Genomic DNA, 23,195 nt, shown 5'->3' with positions numbered 1-23,195 from the left:
ACTCTTAAGTGTTTGTTGAATCTAATATTTTGACAGCGTCGCACATACTGTTTGGCGATTTTTCCAGAAAATTAAGCGACGGACCAACCACATCGCGCAAAGGCAATTTGCGGAACGAAGATTTATAACGTCGTGCAAAGGGTGTTTGCGCGACACATTTATCTGTCGCGCAAAAACCCTTTGTGCAACGCGATTGTTCCATCACACAAATGCGTTTTATGTGACGCATTGGTTGGTATGTCGCTAAAAAATCCTTTGTGCAATGCAGTTGTTCCATCGCTCAAACACCATTTGTGTGACGCATTGGTTAGTACATCGCGCAAAAACCCTTTGTGCGACACATTTGGTCTGTTGCGCAAACACCCTTTGCGTAATGCATTGGTTGGTAAGTCATGCAATTTTCTAGTGCCAAACCAGGATTTTACCACAATGTTTTGGCACAATAATATATTTTTCTAACAAAAAACCGATTTGAACTGCAATAATAAATTTAAAGCTACTTAATAAATATATATACCATTCAATTTCTTAAGTGTTATACATACAAAATCAAATCGCTTACCAAATAAGGATAGATCGAGGAAGGGAAAGGAAATGGAGGAGAAGAGAGATGAAATATTTGTATGATGAATTTAAGAGCAAAGGAGGATTGGAGAAGGTTTTGAAGAAAGATGGGGAAGGGAGGTAGTTGCTGCAATTGGGTTTGCTGTTTCTGCCTCCCAAACTACTTTTGTGATCCGGAAAAACTCGTTGACTTTGCATGACAAAACATTTTATCGCGTAAAATTGTTTAGTGCAACGAAGGTGTACCTTTGTCATGCAATGTCAGGAATAAAAATTGGGTAAAAGCCTTGGTTAGGCCAAAGAAAATTGCGCGACGGACCACTCGCGTCGCATAAATAGTCTTTCCGCAATGGTGAACGAAAATGTTGCGCAAAGGCCATTTGCGCGAAGTTGTTGGTCTGTCGTGCAATTTTCTGGCGCCAAACCAAGACTTTTACCACTTTTTTCCCAACATTGCGCGACAAAGGTACACCTTTGTTGTGCTAAACAATTTCCTTGCGCAACGTAATTTACTCCGTTGCACTAGTTTTCGTCTTGCAAGTGTGTTTTTGTACTAGTGACATTGGGGTACAACTTGAGTAGCTAACATTAAACTTAGCCAACCTGTGTGCCACCTTATTCATTGTCCTGCAAGTATCAATGATATAATATGCCCAAATGGAGATGAATTCTCCAGACCTTCATATTGTAACGCCTTGATAACCATCAAAGCATCACCTTCAAACTCCACCCTTGTGTGCTGCATTTGTTGTGCAAATGAAGCCACATCCCCTGCTGCAAAAGTTTCTGCCATCAACGGTGACCGAAACTCCATCAACTCTTCCACTCTCCATTCAGTCATCCCATGCCACATCAAAATTGCACTTTACCCATCAACTATCAAGTGGTGTCCATGGCTGCACCACGACATGCTTGGTGGTTTTTCTCAGTCCATGCCATTTGTGGTATTCCTGCAACTAAGTTTGAAATTGCAATTTATTTCCAGAAGATTCAGTGCCTTACCTTGCCAAAGTAGTGAGTTGCCTTCCGTCCAAATACTCTATAATAACAACAATGCAAGGTCGAAACTTTCCTCGGACAAAGAACCGGCAAGTGCAGCCACCCACTCTAGCATGCTCTCTCATCGACCCCCATACTTGGTATTCCCAACTGGCTGGAAAACCAAAAAGCCGCGCTCGCGGGCAATCCCTCATCAGGTGTTCAATCGTTTCAGCATTCCTATCACAGAACAAACAAGTTGTCTCCATATGCATTTTCCTTTTCTGTAGATTGTCCCTTGTTGGTGAAGCATCCATACAACATAGCCACACGCATATTTTAACCTTTCCCAGCACACGAGCTCGCCATATCGCTTTTAAACCCAGGCCACCCTCACCGTTCGGTTTACATCATTTCCTCCACGGAATCCAACGTATTCTTCTTTTTCCGTGTTATATACCCCACCAAAATTGGGCGACCATTTTAATTTGAAATACAATTATCCACCCAAACTTAACCAATCTTGCAATGTGGCATCTATGCGAATTTCCATATGCAATTTCGTCAAATATAAGCACGTGGCTTGCAAAAACCCCCTTTAAAGAGATTTTTTTTTTTTTTTTGGTTCGATTCACAAGCATATAGTATCAAATGATGTTCCTCTCGAAATAAATTTATGCCTTTTTTAGAATTAATTGTTATTTCAAATGAAAATTTCGTACTTTGCCTTGATTTTGTACTAAATTATTAATAAGTCCAATTAAGTTTAAGTTTAGCCAACCAACTTCATTTACTTGGAGAAAATGAAAGTTTGAAAATCGTCACCCTAGTTTAATAACTGAATAAGATCCTCCACATCAGAATTATTAGGAGATGAAGACCTGAGCTTTAGCCAATTTAACTAGAGCAGTGTCCTTCCTCTTTTTCGCCCAAGTTCAAGTCTTCCTCCTCGTATTTCAAATAAATAATTGTTGAATATGGTTTGTTTTTATTAAAAAAAATTAGTAGGAGAGCCCTTGATTTTTCTTTGTTCTAATGAAAATTTCAGCTTGGGCCCAACCAACTTGGATCCTAGGCCTAATCTTACGGTGGTAACTCTGGCCCATCGTTTCCCAATTTGAATTCCCGCGCGCGTATTTTTTTTTGTTATTCGGACGCGGAGCGCCGTATCTCAGTCGTCCAGCTCACGCAACTCTGCAAAATCCACCGCCCATGGCCTCCCCGAGCCTCTACGCCGTCGTGGACGACAATGACCTAGACGATGCCGCTCTGTGGGCCGTCATCGACTCCGCCGCCGCCTCCCACTCCTACTCCAAATCCAAACCCCAACCCCGCAAGCCCCACGCTATCATATACCCAAACTACCCTCGCTCCTCCCCAGTCTCAAAACCTTCTCCTCCGCCGAAGCTCTTCCAGAGCGCTGCAAGGCTCGACTCCCCGGCCGACTCCGACTCCAAGTCATCCGCATCAGAAGGCGTGGTCATCGAGGAACCCTGGGCGTTTCATCCCCCGAGCAAGATCGCGCGGTCCTCTTCTTCCGAAATGAACGACACTAGTCCTCTTGTCGTAGTTCGAAATGTGCAGCGCACGACGCCTACCACTCCTACGACGCCGTTTTATTCGTCGCTGGAAACGCACTTGTCGCCGGGGATCGGGAATTTTGCGAGCCCTGTGAGCCATGAGCAGAGAGAGGAGAGGTATAATAGCTCTGTAGCTGTTCATAGCATGTCCGGGAGGTTCCCTTCCGTCTCTTTGTTCAAGGAGTATCAGAATGCAGCTATGGCGGTAAGCTTAGATGATTGAAGTTTTCAGTTCAATTGGGTTTTACTGCGTATCTAATTTCTTAACTTTTCCTGATTAATCAAACGAATAAGCCGTCAAATTTGGATTCAGTAGACAGTTTTGACCAAAATTATGCTTCGTTTGTGTGTTTTTGATAGATAGATTGAACAGATTACAGTGTGATTGAGCTTTTCAATGCATTTGGGCTTTACTGTATCGTAATTTCTTTAATTTTGCTACTTTATGATATAAGATTAAGATATGAAATTGGGGAAATCTGAATTCCCTTGATAGTTTCGACTTTCGACACTGCGGGCCTAATTAGTTGTTGTGTTTGTGTTGTTTCAATTGATAGATTCTGGAGAAAACAGATTACACTATGATTTCTGGGCATCCTTTCATTAAAAAGTCAGGTAAATAGGTTTACAGAGATCTTAATTAGTTCAATTCAAGGGGAAATTCTAGGTGTGGAATGAGATGTGTTTCATGTATGCGTTTGTGTTGTGTTAGGTTGGAGGAAGATATCATTTTACTTCAATCTCTCTTTTGAGATCAAGGACAAGACCATTGAGTTTGATGAGAATCGAAATGTTCTGCGCGCTGAATTTGTGGTTCGGGCACACATGCAGTATGAATTTTGGATCTTGGGAGCTTTTAAGATAGTAATGTGATTCCTATATCATGTCACAGTGCATTATGAATATGATTGCTTTTTTTGCTATTTTGCCTCCTTCCCTTATCAGTAGGGGTGGTAGGTTCTCAGATGGATGGGGCGCATGCGACCGGCGTGAGAAGAGATTCAATAAACCGAATCATGATATTCCGAGCACAGCGGAGACCAGGGCTAAAAGCAAAGCATCCCAGGTAATTTTCCTCTCTTTTTCTATATTCCTTTCGCAGCTTCATTTAAATATCAGTTCTACAAATTGTTTGCCTGTTTTAACCCAAGCTCAGTGTAACTTGATGCTAATCTCATCTGGTACACGGCTAGGAAGTTAGCTTCTAACATCACCTCGGCTCACTTAGATTAGATGATTAGACTCATATGTTTGCCTTTTTCTTGTTGAACTGGTTGTGAAAGACAAGATCGGGAAAAATCTGCTAAACCCAATGACTAAAAGTGTACCTAAGTACTGTCTAACCCTGTTGAAATCATTGTGTTTGCCTCCAAATTCCGTGGTTTATAGCGCATAACTATAGTTTTTTTCTGAACCCCATAAGATTTCCAAGTATCTGCTATGAATCTGTTTGATAACCTGTTAAAGTTTGGGACTTAATGTGTGCTTTCATAGAACTGGTTCTCATATTCTGCTGGAGCTTGCTTCTCATATGGTGAGTGATGATATGATTTTTTGTTTATTTTGATAAATGATGAGGGTATCGGGTACTCCGGAGCACCTAAGAAAGTCCCATGGCGAGGGTACTGTAAAACTAGAGCTTCCATTGGGAAGATGACCAAACACACAGATTTGTTGTCGGGTTTGGAGTAGAGTCCAAGGCACATAGCATCGTTAGATAATCTAGTTTAAAGCATCAGGACCATGCATGTGCTATCTGTTTACGTCCTTCCAGGCTTTGTTTTCTAATCCATATATCAAAGAGAGAAAGCTTCATAATTTGATTAAATTATAGAGTAGGCTTCTCCGAAAATTCTATGGTGCTTCAGAGTATTCTATATTTCAGGGTTTTTAACCGTTGGATCTTGGTCATTGTATCTTCTGACTCCTAGGGTTCTCATGCCTAATCGATTTAAACCTGATGTTGTTTTTCTTTTAATCCATTAGTAATTTTCGTTTTGAAGTTATGTTGCAATGTTCTTAATTTGTATAAGGGGTGCTCAGCCGTGTGCTGGAAGAGTCCGGTGAAATTTCCGTTGAACATTCGAATAATGTACCCTTACATTTGCAGGATCTGCTAGGAATCGGAGATTACCGACCGGACGCAAGTCAGTTCAACCATTAACCACGATCTCAACACTTGTTCCTGATTTGCTTTGATATGTTTGTGCTGTATAATTCTGAGAATTAGGTACTGAGAATGCCCGTCTTGTTGTATTTGTTTTTGCCAAACGGATGCCCTAATCTAATTTGTAGAGGTGTGAATTCGAACATATGCGTAAGAGAGGTGAGCGGATACATTAGCCTCATCAACTGGCCTAATTTATATATACGCAAATCAAATGGACATTTGAGAGAAAATAAAAGTGCAATCCAACTACAAGGCCATTTTCCTCAATTTCCCTATATCCAACAGTAGATGTAACCGATGACACACGTCCTTGGAGTTGTTCTACATCACTATATTAGATTAATGAATCTTTGTCGTTCGAACATAGTAATTGAAATCGTTTATTTTCTTTATCATTATCTAAAGATCATATTTGCCAAAAATGATTCAATTTGGAGATTGTTTAGTATTCTTATGCACAAAACTGATGGATAACTATCATGAGGATGTTACTTTTATTAAAATCGTTATTTAATTTAATACATATAGATGATTAAACAACCTTCAAATTGAATGATATTTTGCATATATGATTTTTAGGTGACCGTTTTCTGCTACTTTTTCTATATAATACTAACGGCATACAGTAATACTCTGATAAATAAATAAAAAAGTAGAGAATAATGTAATGGATTGGCATGTAAATGTTGCAGCAGCTTGGACTGAAGTGAGCAGAGCCAATGACTGTGGAGTGTGGACCAAAAAGAAAAAGTGTCCTCAAAAGACAGGATGAAACATTGGTGTGGTGTCCTCTTCTCCCCTCATCATTCGTTACCAAACTCCCGTCTCTCAGACTCAAGGCATCATCCCTTTCTCTTTCCTTCTTTTTCTTCTTTTTCCCCCTAAATCTCTTTGATGATCTTGTGACAACGGTTTCATATATTCTTCAAATCTACTGGGAATGTTTTTGAGAGCGTAAATTTCACGTCGGGAAATTAGAATTACTTTATAATGAACATGTAAAGTGACTAAATTTAACGTAAATGTTAAGAATTTGAATGAAAAGACTATTAAGTATAATCATTACCTAAATTGTTTGGAAATATCTTCTGTTACAATGTATATAGTCATTTTAAATCAACTGAATCTTATATTTGTGTGATTCTTCTAACCTATGTAAGCTTATTGTGAAAATCAAAATCCAATGGTATTAAATCTACAATCCGAAGAACAATATTTGGTTACTCAAAGATGAGTAGGAACTCATATTCAAAATTTCTCAAAATTGTTCGTCGTCAATATATAGAATTTCGTGTTTATAATTATAAACGTTCATATTATACCTATAAAAATCGCCTCTGCAAAAAAATCAATTAAAACTAAAGTCGTTTAGTCATCAAACTATTTAAAAACAAATGAACGGTATTGGTAAAAAAATTACGAATCGTCTATGTATTTGTTACAATAGATTGACTATCTCAGCCTCAAGGCATCATCCCTTTCTCTTTCCTTCTTTTTCTCCCCTAAATCTCTTTGATGATCTTGTGACAACGTTTTCATATATTCTTCAAGTCTACGGGGAATGTGTTTGAGAGCGTAAATTTCACGTCGGAAAATTAGAATTGCTTTATAATGAACCTGGAAAGCAACTAAATTTAACGTAAATATTAAGAATTTGAATGAAAAGACTATTAAGTATAATCATTAGCTAAATTGTTTGGAAATATCTTCTGTTACAATGTATATAGTCATTTTAAATTAACTGAATCTTTGTGTGATTCTTCTAATCTATGTAAGCTTATTGTGAAAATCAAAATCCAATGGTATTAAATCTACAATCCGAAGAACAATACTTGGTTACTCAAAGATGAGTAAGAACTCCTACTCAAAATTTCTCAAAATTGTTCATTATCAATTTATAGAACTTCGTGTTTATAATCAGAATCGTTCATATTATAAATCACCTATAAAAATTGCCTCTACAAAAAATCAATTAAAACTAAAGTCGTTTAATCATCAAACTATTTAAAAACAAATGAACGGTATTGGTAAAAGAATTACGAATCGTCTATGTATTTGCTACAATAGATTGACTACATGACCTTATTTTATTTTATTTTATTTATATTTTATTTTATTGTTTTGCAAAGATGATCTTTACAGTGTGATTCATAATATAAACAGTTCTGATCATAAGCACAAAGCTCTGTGATTAAAATACTAAGAATTTTGAATAGGAGTTCCCACTCATCTTTGAGTAGCTAAGTATTGTTTCAATCCGAATGAACCAAGTGTTACACGTACGATTCTTTATATCTTTTCTATTGAATGCTATGCTAGGTGCAAAATGGTTATATAATCTGCGTAGTTTAATTATTCAATGCGATGCTAGATGCAAAATTGCTATGTAATCTGCATAGGAGATTTTTTTTTTATGTCACCAGTTGTATATAATTACGTATCAAACTATGATATCGAAATGTGGGGGCAGAATGGTCATGTGTAAGAACAAAGGGGTCTTCTTTATAATCTGTGTTCTCTCCCTTGTGTTGGGTTCTCCTCTCTCTCTCTCTCTCTCTCTCTCTCTCTCTCTCTCTTTCCCACTGTCTCTTCTGTCTGCGAAAACCAGTGTGTTCTTTCACAAAACGGTAAGACGTCACTCTCTCTCTCTCTCTCTCTCTCTCAGATTCTGCAATCACTTTGTTTTGTGTGTTTGTGTGAATTTTTGTGATTAAAAGAGGCAATGCCGTTGGCCATTTGCTTTTCAAGCAGTCTTTCTTCTCCAACTCTTTTTGACACCGACATCTGTATCTCTCTCTTTTCTTGCTTGTTCAAGATTTAACGGCCAAAAATCACGGAGTTCCGTCTAACCAAATCATCTTTTCTTATTCTTTTATTTTCTTTATTTTTGGATGAAATGATTGTTCTTCCTGTGAAGAAGTGACAAGTTTCCAAGATACCAGTGAGAAAGCAAAAACAAAAGGAATCATGGCTCACCAGGTACTCATCTCTCTCTCGCTCTAGACTCTCTCTGTCTCTCTCTCTCTAACAAAACCATTTGTGTGATATGATTGCAGGACGAAGGGTGGCCGTTGGGATTGAGACCGCTGAATGCGAGAGTTGGGTTGATCAGAAACCGGGATTTATCCGGTGGGTCGGTCTCATTCAGCACTTTGATCACTGCCTCTCCGACTTCCTCCATCGCTTCTTCTTCTTCTTCGTCCTCAGATCTTGAAACAGAGGTCAGTATTTTTCTGCAGTGGATGAATGATGGCAAAATATTTAATGTGATTAGTATAAACCCATCATTAAGCATGCATTGTACTAGCATTCCCTACCACCATGCTTGTTGGCTCATCATCCTCCATGATTTCTCTGACCTCTCTGTTTTATTTTCCTCCTTTTACTAATGCAAGATTCCTCTGTTTTCATTGTCTCAATTTGTTATCTTTAGAATCGACTTGTTTGAGGTGTACTCATGCACTTGCTAAAGATGATGTTAACAAAATTATTTATGATATCAACGGTTTTTATCAAAAGTACAAAATTTTGTGAATCGGTTGGTTGGTGAGTGAAATGGGGAGGAACTCCTTAATCTTGAGGGGTCACGCCTTTCCTCCTAATTTAAGGGGGTGTGTTCCTTTGAGAAAGTGGTCTAACCAGTTATGTTGTCATGTTGTCTTACTAAAAATTTTCATATGAATTTTACATCTCGAAGTAGGGAACTCTCATCTAGCTCTTAAAATAGGAGAGCAACTTATATGACACAAGTACACTATTATCATGACGCTTTGTTCTAGTACAACAAAAAATAAAAAAAGAAACTTATAAATGTTGTTGTATCATTGACACGTAACATCTGCCATATAAGTTATTTCTCTCATGTTGGAGCTAAAAAAATTTACATTCTCAATTTTCTACCTATGCAAAGGGAGCAAAACCCAGCTTTAGCTCCTCCCACTAAATATGTGAATATTTTTTCTCACCATCCTAATTATCATTGTTAGATGAGTTTAAATTTCAAAATCTGTAGAATGGTGCAGTGCATAGCTACAAATCTAAAAAATTAAACTCAAACATAAAAAGGAGAGTGGTGCGTTGCCTAGTTAAAGTTGGATTAATCCATTTTAACTCTTCCCCATGGAAGACCATCATGGTGTTTGACCTTGTCAGTTAATCTAGTATTGTCTCTTCCCTTTAATAAAATATCTGCACATGAAACTTCCCAATACTCAATTATGTTACTGAAATGGAAACACAATGAAGAGGCCCATTTCTCTTTAAATTTGGAATTATGTTACAGCGACATTTTAATGCAAAATGCAAAGAAGTTATTATGTTACAGTGACATTTTGATGCAAAGAAGTTATCGTTTAGAACATATTATCATATACTTGCATGGACAAGGCAATGAAGGCTCACTTTGGAGGGGTGTTAAGTTGCATATTACAATTATATAATACATATATGTTATCTTTGAAGAATATATATGTATTTAATATCCAACGTACTTTCATACTGCATATACTCCATATCAAATATTATATGAGCAAAAGTGTTATTCTTCTGTCATTCAAATTGAAAAACCTCTCTCGCATAATCATGTATTAATATTTTGCTTATCACTTTACCACTTTCCACTACTACACTGAAAATTTTGTAACATCGGAATTGCAATACATCATCATTTGAAATTATCCCTATTATCATATTGGGTATAAGTCATACTATAATAAAGTTTTCTTAGTTGATTTTCGGGATTGCCCCCACTAGAAGAAATTTCTAGCTCCGTCCCTGTGTATTTGTGTTCGAGTTTTGGCCTTTCATGTAAATCGTGATCTGATTTTAGTGATTTTCTTTATGGAATGGTTTCAGCCAACTGAATCTTTCTTCCATGACAAGGGCATCACACTGGGGAGCCTCATCGGCGTTTCCGGCATCCTAGATCTCTCCGGAAGATCTACACGGAGAAGGGCAACAGAAACCACCAAGAACAAAAAGAACCGTAAAACCAAACCTTGGTTGTTTTCCTTCTGCTCCAAGCTAACCAATGACTCTCTGAACGTGAGCAATGATACTCCATCACTAGGTCACTTTCTTGAGGCAGAAAGGAGAGCAAGTACCCACAACACCAACAGAAGAAATCACGTCGCTCCAATCGAATATGGCCCCGAAGATTTCTCACCGGCAGTGCCGGTTTCCGGCCCCAACGGGCTGTTTGTGGACGGTGCAGTTGCCGCGGCTCAGCCAAGTCCTTCAGAGAGTGGAGATGGTGGATCAAGATCCAACAGCGAGTTACTAGAATATGGCAATGGACTTGGAACTCCATTACTGCTTTCATGTTTGCGTGGAAAACTCATTAAATGATCACTTATATTAAAATTTCAGATTCCATGTTGTTTAAAAGAGAGGACTTTCATTAATGGAGGGATCTTTTATTATTAATACAGGTCTTTTGAGATTTAATTATAATTAAACTCTGAAATTGCTCTCTAATTAAAAGGGTGTCAACCAAATGATTCTTGATTACTAAATGCTAAACAATTCCACTGCTTAGTTTCACACTTCCACATGATTTTTTTTACAAGCCAATATTCTAAATTAATCTAATCTACGAAAAGAGGCAAAGAACTCAAGTGAGAGAGGACGGACACACTCCCCTGACCTAACTCATATATGCTTGTTCAAGTGATCTTATTTTGCATGGTTATTGCAGCCTAAACCCATGGAAACGTGTGTAATGAGAACTCTTTGTAGATGCAGAGATGCTAAAGGGGCTTTGGTGATCCGTCGTCATAGACGGCTCATACCAAAAATTAATTAGCTTTTGTGTTTCGTGACAATTGTAAGTTGAGAAATTTTATTTGAACTTATATAATCTTCCTTTCTCCACGCTAAACTTAAAACTTTAAATGTGAATTGTCCTTCTTACCTTATTGCATAATTATCATCAAGTACAATATGAAACTAACACTAAAACTAAAATTTATCATCAAACCCATACCAATAATCAAACCCTACCATCACGAAATCTTTATCCTATGTTCATTCTAACTATAACTTTAAGATGCACCGATAGAGAAAAACAAGCTCTTTTTTACTAATAGATATTTGAAGTTTTCAATCCTCCAACTGAGGTCATGCAAGTTTTTTTCATTTGGTTTCAATTTTTCAAGGGTTTATGAACAAAATCAACGCCTTGTCCAAAGCATAATTACCAGCAGAAACATATGGGATTTAAAATTTTTATTTATTTTAATCATCCAGTAAGCAAAATCAACAAAAGAAGGACCAAGCACACGACAAAATGTTAGACATACTACTGCTCTCTTTAAGCTTTAAATGAGTTACAGAACAATGATTTTGAGTTTTACTTTCTAAATGGGTGCAACAATAAATTTCTATATTGAATTGAGTTTATGATGGTAGTTTAGGTAGCAAATTTAGGTTTAAAGAGATTGATAGTTTACTTAAAATTAATATGGATGTAAAAAGTAAGTTGAGCATAGAAATAAATTATACAGGTTCAAATAAAATTTCCCTTATAAGTTTCATATTAAGTTTGTAGCTATCGTAGGAGCCGGACTTAGAACAAACATAGTTTGATTGAATGAGTCAAAAAGTACTAGGTTTCTACCTCTGTTTCCTTCCATGAAAAGGGCAAGGTAATTGAACTTTTATTTATTTAATGAAGAATTATATATTTATAATTGGGTGAGAAACCCTTCAAAGTTTTGCTGCTTCTTTAATTTAAAGAAAAACAGACAAAAATACTCAAAGAAACAAGGCCTGGAGATCCAGCTTACTGAAGGACATCTACATTCTCATTTGCTCTTAGCATTTAAGACCCTCCAAACGAATTGGAAAACATACCGCTGAGGAAGATCCCTCTCTGTCTTCCCGAGCAAAACCGAGACAACTTATCTCAAAGAGAACAAGTCCACAACTTCACTTGTCAAGGCTTATGGATCTCCTCATTGCATTCAGCAGCTACCTTTCCTGAACTGCGATTGCCCATCCTTCCAAACGAGCTCATAGGCGACAACACCTTGAAGCTACTGCTGCCTTCGCTGACATTAGACTTTCTTGATCTCCTTGGCTTTGCGGGACTCATTTCCGGCTCCATGTCATCACTGGCCTTAATGTTGGCAACAACTAGTTGGGTAATGGTGGTTCGGCAAAAGGGGCAAACTGGGACTGTAGGACAAGTAGATGAGGGATCGGGCTTCTTGTGGCAGCATAGGGCTAGGGTGCAATGAGCACACATTTGATGACCACATGGTACGACCTCAATTGTGCATAACTGGTCAAAGCATATGCAGCATAGGTCCACATCACTAGCCTGTATAAATGATTTGACCGGTGAATAACTAAAGGCACATGCATTGTCCATTTCTATAAATTCATTGCATCGGTGCACAATAACACGCTTACAAGGTTTACTCATTCAAAAATGATATTTCAACTCTAGAAAAATTCTAAATCCTTTCTACTGAGCCAATCATATAGATAAAAAATATATATATACACTAAATGCAAGGAAGAAGAGAAGGCGCATCTACCTCAGAGGCATTATCATCAGCCTCAGTATCTGAATGCAGAGGAGATGGGAGTGAGGCTACTGTCTCCTTCAAGATTGCTTTCTCCCTCTCCATGTTTGCTTCCGTTAATGCCTTTTCTAACAAAGCTTTAGCCTCTGGATTGAGCTCACTGATGAACTTCAAAGGTGATGGCCAGACCAGAGGCTCTGCTGATGAAGGGTTCAGTACGGCAGCACATGCTTGATGCTTGTGCTTCAGAGCAACTGTATATGGTATTCTCCTGTAGAGATCAGGTTTCAGATGTCATGGCAACATATTTACAGAACTTTTACCTAAAGTAGAAAACTCACTACTTGAAGATGGAACACTTGTGGGATTAGAAGCTCCAATGATGCCAATGATTTTGCAGTACATATACAAAAACTACAGTGAGGGGATGTGGTTTTATGCGTTGTACACATGGAATTTATAAAGCCACATCCCCGTGCAGTAATTTTTGCTGATGTGCTCATATGGACAATGCTCAGAAAGAATTCCAATGTAGAAAAATGTGGAGTAAAAGAGGCTTTTCTGAGGTTTACTTTATTATATTAATACAAAAATTGAGTTTTTCCAAGATACAATTCAAAAATAGGTAAGCAACTAGCTGGCAGCGATAAGGAATTCAGGAATAGAATAAAGATGTAAATTCCTAATTGGGAATCTATTTGTTCTTTGGAATGTAATGGTCCGTAAAGGTTCATGACAAGCAAACAATCCACTTAATTGACTGATAGATCTACGTAGTGTTTCTAATATAGAAAGACACATAATTTAGTACAGATGCAGATATTTACACCACCCAATAAAATGAAATTTACCCAGAAGAGTCTAAGTGAAGCCGATCCGCTCCCCAAGCAAGCAACTCTCGGACACAATCTAAAGATCCACCACGAGCAGCTAAATGAAGTGGTGTGCTTCCGGGGTAGCTGCATGCATATGGTACTTCTATCAATCCAATTGGCAAACTATTACAGTGCAGCTATAACATGAGTAAGACAATATATAAATAATTACCCATATCCACCAGTTGAAGCACAGACAAGAGCTCCATTGTCTAAAAGAACATGAACGCACTCTGGCCGTCTTTGGCGGGCTGCTAAATGCAATGGGGTTGCACCACCTGCATCTCTTATGTTCACAAATCTCGCAAATCCCCTGCCAATGCCATTTTATGTAAGATTAAACTTCAATCATCATAGAGAGAGACATAGAGAGACAGGGTGAAGAAAGACCAACCAAGAATTTGCAACAGGGGTGGAATGTGCAGCGGAAAGAATGGCTTGAAGGCAGTCTGAATGGCCATAGTATGCAGCGTAATGCAGACAAGTTCTTCCATTCAGGGAATCAAACATCAAAATCTAACAATTACAACAAAAAAAAAACCAAATATCAGGATCTGATCAGTATAACTTAAGTACAAAAACTGTATACAAAAAAGAAAAAGGTAATCTGAACATACATTTGCTCCTGCTTGGATAAGCTTTTGGACACAGGTGATATTCCCATTCATCACAGCCAACATTAACGGAGTCTACACCACATAAGAAAATGGGAAGAACAAATTCAAAACAAAGCAATCCAATCCAAAGCATGCAGAAAGAAGTAATCTTTGTTCACAAAAACCATCAATAACAAAATCCCATTACCTGTTTGTATCGATTCACCACATCCGGATTGATAACAGACCGATCCAACAGCATAGACAGAACCTAAACTTAATCCCATCAAGAACATTAATGAACAGAAATTAAAATTAAAATCCATTGAAAACCCATCAATGAAATCCAAAACCCACCTCGATCCGGCCATTTGCGGCGGCGACATGCAAAGCAGACAGCCGGCGGCGGCCTTTGCTCAGCTCCAAAACACTTGGGTCAGCTTCCACCATGGCTCCGACAAGCCCCAAATCCCCATTCTCCACAGCTCCAAAGACTCCATTCTCACGAGGCTCTCCGCAGCTCAGGCCCTGACCCATCTCCCCCAACTCTCTTATCGTTATCGCATTTGAAAGGTGGCCTGAGGGCTAAGTTTCTCACGCGCCACCTTCCAAGGGCGACGTGCTGCCACCGGATGGGTGGTGGTGGGGCAGCTCTGGCGTTAGCAGTGCTGCAGTGGCTTAGGCTTCAACGAATGTTGATGTGAATGGGCAATCTAAGTAGTAGGCGACGTGTACATGTGGCACTAGTTGGCCTCGGCATTCGGACCTGACCGCCGAGATTTCGGGCAGCTTGACCGCGCGGTCCTTTCTTCTTTCTAATGTATAATTTTATTGTCAGAGCTCGGGCAGCTGTCAGATATTTTTATCGGGCAATTTTTTAGATTTTATATTCCTTATCTTCGATGGGAAGCCTTTGACATAAGTCTTTGTTTCACACATGGATTAGTGAAAAATTACATTAATCTAATTTTAATTCTACTTGCATTTTGATTTTCATATTCTTGCTTTTTATCTATCTATTTTACTAGAGAAAATTAGGGTCAAATCACTTGATTAGTGGGCTGATCAGACCATTTAGATTTGATTACTACATCTACGTAATTAAATATTAACATTTACATTATGGATTTATCAATGCTTCGATTATATAGATGTCAATGTGACCCATATCGATTAGTAAGGAACAATAACAAATGAGGTTTATAATTGATGATCGAACCATTTAGGCAATCATGTGGCTGTGAATGTAATTTTTTGGACCATTTTTTAAAAATTGCATCTGGCAATTACCGAACCAAATACAAGAGTGACTATAATTGTAATCTAAAGTCATTTGCCATCGTATAAACTTGTCGAAAAACATGATTAAACCTATATGATTAAGCCATATGCCACTTCTTTCTTATTAATTAATTTATTTTTGGTTATATGGTCCTCTTCCTCGGCCTACGCGTTCTGGAAAAGCAAGTTTGGTACAAAATCGACAGCAGGAAAATATAAGTAATAATACTGGTGAAGATCCGAAAGCAACCACAAATATAAAACAAATATAAGAACTACTTGGGAAAATAATACATTATTTTTTAAGAGAATTTGAATGATGAAGGTACTTTTTTTTGTAATTTAGTTTTTGTTATTTAGGAGGACAATTGCTTTTCCCACTTTTCGACCTCCTCACCCTACTCCTTGTTCCCATTCTGGTTGCCAACCCTAGCTAAAGTTATTGTCTGCTTTTCTCCTTTTTATTTTTTTTCCAGCTTTTGGTCAATTATATACTGCTCTGAACCAACCATGAAATACGACGACATCTTTGAACATTTACACACAAACAAAACAAAAAAGAGGGAGGGAAAATGGAAACTATTTCTCTGAAAATGTTTTCATATTGTCATGTATTTTAGCCGAAAGCTAGAAAGTTGCTTAGGTCTTCCTCAATTGCAAGGGTTAAACATAACTCCAATCTATAGCCTTGAAATTATTTTTAAATGAACAGTGTCAAACCATACTCATATACTATTTCCAACCGAAATAGTTAAATAGCCCTCAATAATTTATTAATTTTAAGTTTATATTTTAAATTTATTAGTTAATGTAGCTAAACTATCGTTGAATGTTTTCAAATCTAGCTGTGAAATTTGAATCAATTATTACAATGAGGAATCGGCTTTCAAAAAAAGGCTAAGAGAGGGGTTACATTTGATCAGTCTGACATCTATTCAGCCATTAATTAGAGATAACTTTTTGAACAAATCAAACATTTTTTTTTTTTTAAGTTTTTTGAACATTTGGCTCTCCCCCTCGTAAATGGGACAAGAGATGTTGGTCCACCGCGTTTGTTCGTTTGGTTGAAGAGAAAGTAAAAGGCATTTTTGTTGATTTTGGGGATTGAGGAGGCGGACGATTGTATTGGAAGGTGAGAAATAGGCATAATCCAAGGAAGGATTTGAACAGGGTGTAGCTATCTTGTACGGTCAGATGACCAAATATTTGAGCTCATGTCATGTGATGTCGAGTTTTTCACCAATGACAACAACAATTAATAATGCAACAAATGTCTTTTTGTGGTAAACTTTTCTACTTTAAGTGTGATTGTATAAATCTTAAATTAGATTTGATTATAGTTATTATTTCCTATATAGACTTGTATTTCTTGGGAATGAAGGATTTCTTCTCTCTCTTATATAAATAAAAGCACTGCGTATGAGGGAATAACACACACATTCCTCCATACAATTCTACAAACACATCTCTCTCTTTTCTCTCTTTGCCGCCAACCCCCTTCCCCTTGTCAAATAAAATAGGCTACAACACATTATTAGCACGCTCCTACCGCTACGTTTAGGAATCTGACGTGGAAGCTTTTTCTGGATCAAACCAGTTCATCCATATCATTACACAATCAGGTTCTTCCAAAGCAACGATTTTTGTCTCAATGTTTTTGCAGCCCTAATAACATGAACATTCACCATAATGACCCAACTTTTACATTTTTCGAATTTTAGATTCTAAATAAATTGTGTAGGCATGATATTCATAATTGTTGAATTATGTGAATTTGATATTGCCATGAATTGCATCAAATATATGTTCATTCATTCAAATTATAAATGCAATTGAATTGGAAGAAAAAAAAAATCCTTTTTTGGATTCATTTGAATCCAAATCGAAAGCAAAGCCAAGACCATGGAGCCCCATAAGTCTCCAAACCCAGAACCCGATGCCATCACTGGCCTCACCATTGATTTCTGACACAAGCATGGCCTGCAGCCATGCCCAGCCACCACAGCTGCTTTCCCAACGACTTGAAGTCGTCCCCATCAAAATCGTGGCTGAGATTTTTGAATTCTCGTCGGACTTCGAAACCCTAACTTGAACCCGAGGGTTTCTTGGTTCGTCGACGTCGAGTTTTGACTCCCCATCACTTAGGAAGAGGTTCTACGGTGAACTATACCCCTCTAATCGTCGCCAGAAGTGACGGCTCCGGCGTTTTTCCTCGGCAAGCACACCCAGCACACGACTGGTTGGTCTTCTGATCCAAAAACCAAGCTATTTGGGCTTTGGCTCTTCTCGGCCCAAATCTAAACCCAAATTTGGCTTTTAGATTTGTTGTCTCAAGCCTTATCCTCGACCCACTTGTGACGCCAGCCCAATTGGGCTTTGGTGTCCCCGTGTCCCCACCGCAGCAAAACTAAGCCCCTGCAGGGCTTTCCTAGTTCCTTGCACCCAACCGTACTTGATCTCAGCCTATAACTTGTGATCCAGTACCCTGGCCTGCGACACACTTGATCGCACCCCCTTTATAGGAACACATACACTGTGAAGTAGCGGATCCGTGCCTATCTGTCTTGGGCCTGCAGCCCAACCCAGCCCAATTTTTGGGCCTGGGCCGTACATTTCACATTACTCAGCCCACCCGTGGGATTTGCCTTATTTTGTGCCTCGAGTTTAATTGTTTATTATTTTTAGAAAATTTAATTTTTCATCCACACTTAAAATTTGGCCCGAAGTCCAAATAATTAATTCAATTATAATTATAGACTTGAAGTTCTATTTGCATATTTTCTTGTTGCATGTTTCTATATATATATTTGCGTTTGTCTATAGGAACATATGAACCTGAAGTTCATAATTACTTCGAAACCTGAAGTTTCTAAAAACATGCCTTGTTTGAAAACCTGAAGTTTTCCTTAAAAACATCACCCATGAAAACCCGAAGTTTTTTTCATGTGAATTTTAACAAATACATGTTTATTAGAACTTGAATGTTCTATTCCTATGTGAATGGATTGATGTTTTTCTCCATTACACTAATCACATCTTGTCTATCTATTTTGTGATAGGAACATGTCGAATTTGAAAAAACTTGACTTCACCGCTTTAAAGGTCTTTGGAAGTAACTACCTCAAGTGGGTCCAAGATGTGAAGCTCCACCTCACTGCAAAGAATTTGCATCCCGCCATTGAAGATGAGTCGGACAGCCCGGTTGGAGAAGTTGAGAAAGACACTGCCATGATCTTCATCTGAAGACATATTCACGATGCACTGCAAACCGAGTACCTTGTTGAGGAGGATCTGATGCGGTTATTTATACGCACACAAATTAAACCCTTTTTTTATCAATTGTAGTATAAGTATAAGTAGGGATCGTTCTGGACCGGGGATTAGGAGGGATTGTTAATCACTTGGAAACTGACTCAAAAACGTAAAAACAATATAAAACACTAAACTAGACTCAAAGAATGCGAAACTAAACGTTAAAACACTAAGACAAAATGTAAATATGAAATTGATGAAATGGTGTTGAAGTTTTCCTTCTTCGTGCTAGAATATTTTTAGTATAATGGCACAAATAAGGGTGTCGAATCCACAGGGACTAATTGGACCTAAACAACTACTTGTTTTGCAAAAACTCTATAAGAGAAATAAAACTAATCAATTTAGGCAGATTTGTTGTTGTAACTTGAAAGCACAAGAAAATGAAGTAGACACAAATAAATGAATCAACAACTAATGAAATGAGATAGCACAAATAGAGATGTAGCTAGAGATTCGATTTCACCATTGCTAAGCCAAGTCCATGCTTGTTAAGTCAGATTATACTCATCCCTCTACTTATTTCTTGGGTTTGTTTCACTTAGATATGATCAGCCATATGATGTGTGGACTTGATCAAATGTCCCTAATCATGAACCTAATTGTGATGTGCAACTTTGGTTCCTAATCAAGAATATGTAGTGCATAAGAAACTTTCACAAAACCAAAGGGAACACTCGGCAGGATGTTTGCAAAACATTCCCTTCATTCATTCACATATCCACCAAGATTATGCATGATGTGTGCTTTAATCTTGGCTAAACAACCTGTGGTTAATTCAAATGATGATCAAGCACTAAAATCAACACACTAAGTCACAATTAAATCGGAGAATGAAACAAGAAATAGATAGATTAAATGAGAATTCCGAATTAACTACATGGCAATCTTGCAAGGCTATATCGAATCCCTAGAGAGAGATTAGTTACACTTCATGTTTACAAAAGGTTTGACATAAAAATATATAACATGAGTGAACATAGGATTAAGAAGAAAGAACCCTTGAAGCAAAACTGATGTCGAAATCCTTTAAGAAATGGGAGAGTGTATCTAATGGAATGAAGCCGAGAGGAAGTTCCTCATGGTACAAAACAAAGAGAATCAAAGAAATACCTAAACATTCCAACAACTCAAACTTGAATTGTATGAACGTTTAGGCCCTCTTATCTTCCTCTTCGTCGTAGCACAAGGTCTAAGGGATGTTGTTGGTGTGTTGAATGGATTGGGGAATTATGGAAATGGATGAGGAGTGGTGTTTGGATTATAAGGGAATGGTAGCTCAAGGCAATGAGGGAAGATTGGATGTGTTTGTGATGTGTTGTGTATGAAAATGAGATGTGATTTTTGTGTATGAATGCATGGGTTTTTATAGGGGGAATGGGAGAATATGTGGGTGATTGTTTAAGAGTGAATGTGGTTGTTATGATTGAGAGTGCATGTGGATGAAATGATGAAGTAGGAAGGTGGAAATGCATGTGTATGTGGGTGATTGTTTAAGAGTGAATGTGGTTGTTATGATTGAGAGTGCATGTGGATGAAATGATGAAGTAGGAAGGTGGAAATGCATGTGTTGAATTGGTGGTGCAATGATGAAAGAGTAAGTGCATGTGTGTGTGAATGGTGGTGCAATGATGAAAGAGTAAGTGCATGTGTGTGTGAATGGTGTTTCTTGATGGTTTTAGGGTTGTGATGCATGTGAATGCATGTGGCTAAGGGTTGTTGATTGGGCTAGAGGTTTTGCATGGCTCAAAGGATTGTTTGATTGGGCTAGGCCCTTTGTTTTATGTCCAAAGTGCATACAAGGCTTTCAAATTCGTCCAACACTTTGGCTCCAAGCATATGCTATCCATTCCAAGCCCAATTTTGCTCCAAAATGCTCCAAAATGCATCTTTTTGCTTCCTTAGCCATATGAACCTAAAAACACACGAAAATGGCTTAAACTACTAAAACAATTATGAATTAACAACATAGATGCACGAAAACAAGCTAAGTAAGTCGCCTAAATATGCTCCTATCAAATTCCCCCACACTTAGCTTTTGCTAGTCCTCGAGCAAAACAAAATAATAACAAATAAACAAAACGACACTAAACAAGTAAAACACAACCTAAACCTTCCAACAACCGTCTTAGGGATTTCCAATGCACATGACAAGTTAAAAATCATTATTCTCACAGATTTTAGTCATCTTTACACTTAAGTACATTCTTAATCATAGTCACCACATACTAGTTCACAATTAAGCAATTAAAACATATTTCAAATGTAGTAACATGCTTTAGAGAATTTACCTAATTCCTTACTAGAATGCACTCTATTTTCACACAGATTTTCTGACTACACACCCTACACTAGTTATATGTGAGAGATTGATGTAAACATGAAAGACTAGTATCTCACATATGTTATAACAAAGAAAGCATTTTCTGGATTTACGATAATGACATGAATATGATCTCATGAATGGAATGCTACTACTTAGAATGAGAACCAGTGATTCCATAAGCTCATATCAAATCCAAACTCCACATTATTGAACACATAACGATCAAGATAGAAGTCAAAGGGGTGTAACGGGGCTAGGGTACTGGTTAACAATGAAAGGTGAAGGATAAACAAACATTCTTAAAGCAATAGTGAGCAAAGTATTGAATTAGGCACTTAGAATTCCCTTTAGAGCGCGGAAAACAACTTTTAGACTAATAGGGGAAATTCAAACAACTCTTATTTTTCTTTTCTTTTTTTCAAATTTTTTTTTTTCTTCTTTTTTTTTTTTTTTTAGCCGTGCCTATGGCATAACAATTCTCATCAATAATCATTCCCCCACACTTATTTTCTGCAACATATTAATAAAAAAAGAATTCATTTTCCGTCATGCTTACTATGCTTTAAGAACAAAGGCATGGATGGTCCTATTCTAGGTTAGGTAAGGATAACATGGGTTAACAAAGAGCATAGGCTAAACAAGGCTCAAAGGGGTTAAAACTTACAACAAATACGAAATATGGGAAGTAAGGCTATTTGGCTATGGTGGCAACTACACAACTTTATCTTGATATATGTTATGCAATTCAATGTCATGCTTTGAATGAAATGGATATAAGTTCTAGCATTTAGTTCTATCATGATACAATTGCATTCTAAGTAGCAACCAAGCAAGGAATAATGAGATCATGCAACAACTTTAGAAAACAAAGAATCACATAAAATAACTCTCCAAAGAAGGTAATGGCTCGAGTCTCACAGGGTTGTAGCGTTTGTTTGAGTTCCTTCCTTCAAGCATGTCACAAAAACGAATTTTTCTTTTATGATTGCATGTGAAGTCATACATTATAACCATAACCAAGCATATACCAAGAGTAAATCAAACTTTTCTCTATGTTTATAACTCTTTTTAACCGTCATGCAATTACAAACCAAATCCATGTCATTGTGTTGGAAGGTACCCTAAGATATAAACACACAAAAACGACTCAAAACACTCTTTTTAGGCTTTTTAAAACATGTTTTTCAAATTTTTATGTGATTTTCGGAGTTATAAAAACAAAGCATACTAAAACACTCTAAAACAACTTAAAAACACCTTAAAACAGCAAGGAACAACATTTGAAGTTATGGGTGATAAAATCCCACGAATTTGCATCAAATATACTTAGTTACCCCCCCCACACTTAAATCAAACATTGTCCTCAATGTTTTAAGCATAGATTCACACAAAACATAAGTAAACACACAAACAACAACTAAACATACTAAACATGGCAGAATGTAATTAACAAAGAGAAGAGTTTAGGGACGCAAATCTGGTTATAGAGTGTAAATTCCATCTTCTCCTTGGTAATTGCATTGAGGCATTGATCATGGTGATTCCACAGGCTTACTCTTGAACTGGTTTCCGCCCATCGTTGATTTTCCTTTGTGCTACAGAATCTTGAACTGGGCAGCAGGATTCTTTTGGTCTTCCCCGAAGGTCTGAGCTTACCCCTTTTATCTGTTTCTTTGTTCAATCTTTGCAGGAGTGGTCCATTCTCTGGAAGTGTATCAACCGTTGAAGATGACTACTCGAGAGCAATGCTAGGTAAGCAATCAGGAATAGATTCCAGGCAGTTGGCTCCAGAACAGAAGACTGACTCCAAGTGCTGGCTGATTGCTTCTTTCACTTTGCCATGCGAGTAAGAACAATGACAAAGAAAAAGACAGGGAAAGAGCATGATATGAGATACTTTTGCTTTTGACCTTGATGATATGAGATACCTTTGCTTTTGAAGAAGCGGTGAATGAATCAGCACACTTCAATCCGTCGTTTCCTC

The 23,195-nt window shown here is 37.6% G+C and overlaps 3 protein-coding genes across 6 annotated transcripts; 2 read left to right on the top strand and 1 right to left on the bottom strand.

Moving 5' to 3' along the window:
- The first annotated feature begins 2,429 nt into the window (after positions 1–2,429).
- Positions 2,430–5,434, top strand: LOC137721847 (uncharacterized). 2 transcript variants are annotated; one of them, XM_088692623.1, is made up of 5 exons: positions 2,430–3,327; positions 3,680–3,737; positions 3,835–3,952; positions 4,068–4,188; positions 5,233–5,434. In XM_088692623.1, the coding sequence occupies exons 1-5, from the start codon at positions 2,755–2,757 to the stop codon at positions 5,284–5,286; spliced, it is 924 nt and encodes a 307-aa protein (XP_088548749.1). In that variant the 5' UTR covers positions 2,430–2,754; the 3' UTR covers positions 5,287–5,434. The 2 variants fall into 2 exon arrangements, with proteins under 2 accessions (XP_088548749.1, XP_068316974.2); XM_068460873.2 differs by having other exon boundaries at positions 2,431–3,327; positions 4,071–4,188.
- A 2,407-nt stretch (positions 5,435–7,841) lies between these two features.
- On the top strand, positions 7,842–10,748 carry LOC137721799 (uncharacterized). 3 transcript variants are annotated; one of them, XM_088692622.1, is made up of 4 exons: positions 7,842–7,919; positions 8,210–8,271; positions 8,349–8,513; positions 10,147–10,748. In XM_088692622.1, exons 2-4 carry the CDS (start codon positions 8,260–8,262, stop codon positions 10,636–10,638), a joined length of 669 nt encoding a protein of 222 aa, XP_088548748.1. In that variant the 5' UTR covers positions 7,842–7,919; positions 8,210–8,259; the 3' UTR covers positions 10,639–10,748. The 3 variants fall into 3 exon arrangements, with proteins under 3 accessions (XP_088548748.1, XP_088548746.1, XP_088548747.1); XM_088692620.1 differs by having other exon boundaries at positions 8,196–8,271; XM_088692621.1 differs by having other exon boundaries at positions 7,842–8,271; positions 10,174–10,748.
- Positions 10,749–11,937: 1,189 nt separating this feature from the next.
- On the bottom strand, positions 11,938–15,120 carry LOC137722491 (putative E3 ubiquitin-protein ligase XBAT31). The gene is made up of 8 exons (XM_068461505.2): positions 14,650–15,120; positions 14,501–14,563; positions 14,314–14,385; positions 14,091–14,212; positions 13,869–14,009; positions 13,673–13,780; positions 12,834–13,092; positions 11,938–12,613 (listed from the first exon to the last, which is right to left on the bottom strand). Exons 1-8 carry the CDS (start codon positions 14,827–14,829, stop codon positions 12,227–12,229), a joined length of 1,332 nt encoding a protein of 443 aa, XP_068317606.2. The 5' UTR covers positions 14,830–15,120; the 3' UTR covers positions 11,938–12,226.
- Between the last annotated feature and the right edge of the window lie 8,075 nt (positions 15,121–23,195).

Source organism: Pyrus communis, chromosome 4 (assembly GCF_041283825.1).
Source record: "Pyrus communis isolate YQ-2024b chromosome 4, ASM4128382v1, whole genome shotgun sequence".
Taxonomy (NCBI): Eukaryota; Viridiplantae; Streptophyta; class Magnoliopsida; order Rosales; family Rosaceae; genus Pyrus; species Pyrus communis.
This window is presented reverse-complemented; position numbering and strand designations above follow the sequence as displayed.